The sequence below is a fragment of the Lissotriton vulgaris genome, chromosome 7 (assembly GCF_964263255.1).
Source record: "Lissotriton vulgaris chromosome 7, aLisVul1.2, whole genome shotgun sequence".
In the NCBI taxonomy this organism is placed as follows: domain Eukaryota; kingdom Metazoa; phylum Chordata; class Amphibia; order Caudata; family Salamandridae; genus Lissotriton; species Lissotriton vulgaris.
The window spans coordinates 46,772,586-46,778,321 of record NC_141695.1 but is presented as its reverse complement, the minus strand read 5'-3'; the positions used below and the strand labels follow the sequence as shown (position 1 = coordinate 46,778,321).

At 42.6% G+C, this 5,736-nt stretch overlaps 1 protein-coding gene across 1 annotated transcript; it reads left to right on the top strand.

The window, feature by feature from the left end:
• Window positions 1-3,990: 3,990 nt before the first annotated feature.
• Window positions 3,991-4,956, top strand: LOC147700683 (taste receptor type 2 member 125-like). The gene has a single exon (XM_086929179.1). The coding sequence runs from the start codon at window positions 3,991-3,993 to the stop codon at window positions 4,954-4,956; it is 966 nt and encodes a 321-aa protein (XP_086785305.1).
• Window positions 4,957-5,736: the final 780 nt, after the last annotated feature.

Below are 5,736 nucleotides of genomic sequence, written 5' to 3'. Positions count from 1 at the left end.
CCCGCTAGAGGCTCCGGGGGCCCTTGCATTTGTGCGCAGAGTCCACGAGGGACTCCAACTACGGGGGCATTTTGTGTATTTCGAGCCCCCCACGAGGGACTCCACCGAAGGGGCCAGATTTGTTAACGAGCCCCGAGAGGCTCTACCTTGCAATTGGTTGCTAAGAGCCCATGAGGCTCCGAGAGGCTATTGTTTTCCTGAGTCCCCCGAGAGCGACTCAAACGAGTGAGGCATTCTTTATTTAGAGCCTGCGAGGCTCAAGGGGGCATTTGTGTATCTTGAGTCCCCCGAGTGGGACTCCAACGAAGGCACAGCATTGTTGTTAGAGCCCCGAGGCTCCCACGCTGTGTTTGGCCCCATTGTTGTTCTTGAGCCCACGAGGCTTCAACGTGGGCCCCATCAGTGTTTTCAGCTGCCCAGCACTTAGTGGGCAGATGCCACGTTTAGGTTTGTTCTTGGCTGCCTGCGCAGCCTGCCCGGACATTTTGGACTAAGGGCATTTCAGCCCTTGCGAGGCCAGTTGGCCTGAGGGACAGTTCTGGTGTTGTGCCATGTGCACCTTGCGCAATTTGTGATTTACTTGCTAATGTGATTTCTACACAATTGGTATTACTTACACCTCTGAATGTTTTTATGCATCATGTGTTTTGCTTCTTTCCCTTTGCTATGTGTTTGATGCTTAGGTGATTGTTTTTCCTTCTATAGGTCCTGCTAGCAAGGTCCTAGGTCCCCGTGTGATTCTCCTAAGGTGGCTAGGGTTGCGTAGGGAGTATTTACCTTTTACCATCAATTACTGGTTGTGTGCTACATGTACTATTTTGATGCTACAGTTATTATAGGTTCTATGTTCTAGTGTTATACCTACAAGTATTATTATTCCTACGAAGTGCTAATTACAACAAGTATTCTAATTCTAAATGTGCATACCCCTGACAGTGGTCCATGTGGCACTGTCCTGTAAATAATCCCCTGTAAATTCTGCCCATGCCTGTTGGCACATTGTAAAGTGTGTGTTTTTATCTAATGTGTTTTACTATAATACAAAGGCTATTTTTCATATAACCTTTTGTGGAGTTTCCTTTGGGGTTGGCCTTGGGTGTTGTTGCTGGATGCGCGCGCAAACGCTTTACTCATCGCCTCGGAGATTAGCCTTGCTGCTCGCGTCACATTACCTAGAGGCTGAGCAGGGGTTATCTTGGTGTGCAACTCCCTTGCCCTGACTTAGGAATAGTGATCTCTGACTGACTTTGGCGCGAGCCTTGGCCAGCCAGGGATCTTGTTTCTAACAGGACAGTTAACCTTGCAATAGTGAGAATACAACATTTACAGTATTTCAGTATCAGGACATGTCACACACACCAGTACATGTCCTATCTTTCCCATACACTGCACCCTGCCCAGGCAGGTACCTAGGGCCTACAATAGGGGTGTCTTACATGTAGAAAATGGAAGGTTAGGGCCTGGCAAGTGGGTGCACTTGACAGGTTGACATGGCAGTTAACAAATTGCTCACAGATACTGCAGTGGGGATTCAAAAATCGGTTGAAATGGGATAGGACACAGCTAAAAGACCCCACCCACCCATGATCATTGGCTGGCTTGCATCTTTGCCGAGATCAGTATGCTTCAGCCCAGATCGGTTTCTAGGGCACCGAGGGCAGCATCAGCACACGCTAGCTACTACCTACTCCAGTACGCTGCCCAAGCGCATAGCTTCTCTACACTCCCAAGACACAACCTATGAGCTCTAAGTGAGCAACCGGGCTTGGGGCCATAACTAAATGACAAAAAGCTCCCCGGCACTACAAGGAATGCCCTTGAGAAGAAGATAGACTGTCTAAATTTAAGAGAGGAGGGAATACATTGGCTCATAGCAAAGAAGGGTGATTATCTTACCCTTCTCTTTTGTCTCTACTGTTAAAGCATGGCAGCTGCTATTCACTATACCTAACCTGCCTCAGGCATTAAACCAGGCTGGTCAACTTCTTTCAGGATCTATATACTCATGGTACAACAGCTGCAGAAGAACAAATAGATATTTGGTTAAATGTGGATACTCTTTCTATATTTGATCAGGAAAATCATCAGTATCTAATCAAGGAATGAGTACAGCAGAAGTATGCAAAATTGCGTGAGGGTTAAAAAAGTGGAAGGCACAAGGCCCGAAGGTATACCAAACTAGCCATATAAGGTTTTGAAAGATGAACTTACTCCCATTTCGCCAGCCTAATAATTGCAATACATGTATATCACCTACCTGCTCCACCATCATGGAATTAAGCTACAATACCAATAATTTTAAAAGCCTAATAAAAACCTATAAAGGTGTGAATCATATTGACCTACATCTTTACTTATCAATGATTATAATATTTGCACATACATATTAGCTAAAAGACTTGATAAAGTGATTATTGGGCTTGTTCATGAAAAGGGCTTCTTGATTTGGTGGGTGTGCTGGACATGGATATAGAAAAAAAACTCCCCCCTCACCATCATAACTGCTGATGCCCATAAGGCATTTGATAGAGTGATTTGGCCATTTCTATATGCAGCCATCAAGCAAAGTGGTTAAGGTGATAGTATCCTTAAGGCAATAAGAAATATTTACAGCAAATCGACTGCCAGGATATTAGTCAATGGTTCTCTCACAGCGTAATTCCAAATAGGAAAAGGCACTCATCAAGGGTGCACACTATCGCACTTATTGTTCAATTTGCACATTGAACCACTCGCTAGAAGGATGATGAGTGAACAGAAGATCATACCCTTCCAATTTCATGCATATATTTAAAAAAAAGACCCTGTACGTGCATGACCGATGATTTATACACAACACTATAAGGCTCCTTTCCCATGATTCTAAACATTTTAAATTACTTTGAAAGAGTTTTGACTTATCTAGTAAAAGAAGACAAAATTGAAATTATGACCTGGAATGGGGTCACTGATAATACATTAGAAAAAAAAGAAATCAGGTATATAGGAGTACGAGTGGTGAAAGATCTGGATTTCCTGGTACAAATAGACTTTAATAGACTTATGCTGGAAACCAAGAAACTCCTCTATGTATGTGCCTACCTTCCCCTCTCTATTTTAGGGAGAACTAACCTAATTAAAATGATGGCCCTTCCAAAACTGATTTTTATTTTCAAAGCATTACCCTTACACTTCAGAGCAGAGTGGTTTAAAAAACCACATGGGGGAAGTGAGCAGCTTCATCTAGTGCGAGAATTGCCTGGACACAATAACACAAAAGAAAACAGACAGAGGCATAGCATCCCATACTTTCTGCTATACTGTTAGGTTTTCCAACTGAAGAACATTAGGCTACTACTGACAAATAGCTATCAACAGGTATCCTCATGTTACCGTGCAATAACAGAAGACATTCAAATCTCCCACGTCCCTTGCAGCTATAGATTTCCCTGCAGCAAAGCTCACTTGTTATGGTTATACAGGCATTGAATAGCACCTTACCCCTGCCCCCTATGCACAGTACCTCTGCAGAGACAAGATGCTACTCTTAGAATTCTTAAATCATCCTCCTTATTTAAATTACATGTTATGTTTTATTTCAAAATGTTTTCAAAAAGATCTTCTATTCCCTTTCAACTTGTGTTTCTACACAGTATATACTCATCGCGTGTCTACATTTGTTGTCTTACGGATTTATGCAAATTGTAAACAACTAACAAGGGCTACATTTGAATCCCTTATTCCACATTGCAAATTAGTTTCCATTCTGGGCGGAAGAGAAGCACAGGACAATGATGAGAATCAGGAGTCGCGGTCACAGGCTCGAGAGTGGAGCAGGCCACCATTTGCATTAGTTAAATTAGTGCATTTATGACGATGAAGCATATTTTCTTGCTGAGGGCAACCTCTCAGCTGAAGGGGAATACATTGAAGCTTTGAAAAAGCACAACTATTTCCTTGGATTGAAGCACCTTGAAGCAGGTGACCAACCCGAGCTTGAAAAACCATGAAATGGCTTCTCCGGTGGATGCAGTCATGCTTGCGCTTCAAGTGATCGCCTTGATATCTGGGCTCATGGGAAACCTGTTCATCCTCACGGTGAATTTTATTGAATGGGTTAAAAGCAGCAGTGACCTTAGATCCTGTGACCTCATCCTCTCCAGCCTTGCCTTCTCCAACATTGGTCACCTGTGCCTTTACTTTGTCATCAAAACCAACCCTACCTTGAAAGAAGCCTACTTCACAATGGACAGTGCCCTCAACCGCTTCTTTGTGGCTGTGTTTTGGCTTCGCTGCTGCAGCCTCTGGTTTGCCACCTGGTTCTGCGTGTACTGCTGTGTGAAGATTGTGAGCTTCACTCAACCGCGTGTAGTTCGACTGATCAAGGGATTCTTAAACAACGTGCACTGGATTCTTTTGGGATCAGCAGTGGTTTCTCTGGCCTCATGTCTTCCCTCAGCCTTTAATGTTGAGGTTCAGTCAGCTGGAAATGATCCTTCTAACTTTTCAATTTTTTCAAAATCTAATGTATCAGTCCTTGGCCCAAAAATACTGGATGTAAAAAACACAGCATATATCAGCAACATATTGTTGGTCTTTGCAATATTTACCTTCTCCGCTATAGCGATCCTGAGCACTCTCTGCAGACACATGAGGAGGATGAGACAAAACACAGAGGACTTCAGCAACACACGGATGGACGCTCACTTTGGTGCAGCGAAAACAGTGGCCTCCCTCCTCCTCCTCTATTCTGCATTCTATGTGACCCAATGCCTGAGATATTTACATGTCTACCCTTCCGATAGCATGATCTCCTTTACGTCTACCCTTGTTGTTGCTTATTTTCCAGCCATCAATTCTATCATCTTAATGATGGGAATAGCCAGACTAAAGAAGGCACTCATCAGGATCTTGACTCTCTCCATGTGTTATGAAAGAGAAGAGCCTGAAGAAATACTTAAAGGAGCCATCCCCTGAGTGATGCTACAACAAGTCCCAAAACCCAAACAGCTGTCATCAAACAACAGAACACTCTAGATAGTGCTTCCCAACATTTTAGAAACACAACTCACTTTTTAATACAAGAAACTTTCAACACCTACCTAGCTTTAGTGGACATGAGGTGGGCAATGTTCTATTGTAAGTAAAGCACAGTGTGGTGGCACATTACTTGCAGACAAGACATTTTTCATTGACATGGTGACTAAATGTGGACAGATATACAGTTTTATAGATACAACTATATTGTACACAAATTACAATGTGTGGAAATTTGTTTTCAGTTATTATTTATCATTTATTTAAGTAAAGTGTCTCAATTTTTTCTGCTCCTACTAAAAATCTTTGTCTCCATCACACAGAATGACATGGAAATGTGCTGTATGTTGCTCTTCTAACTGTTAGGTGTGTACAATTGATTTACAGGTATTTATTTGTCATAGGAACAAATGACATTCTCCAACTTTCCTTTCACACTTCATGTACCCCAGCAGGATTGTCACTTAATTCACTTTCCTTTTTCCTTTCTCCCACTGCAAAGTGGGAGAAGTTCATAAACACCAATCCCTCTGTGAAAAATAAGCAGCAGAACATGTATCCTGACATTTGACACCTGTCTTTGAAACGTAGGGAATGTGACAAGTACATATAGAAATTAAAGGCATATTTGTTTATAGTCTTAACTTTTTGGGAACCCTGCTCTAGAACGCCAATTGTTGGTGCTTGTCAGAGATGCAGGCCAGGGTGAAACTATCTACC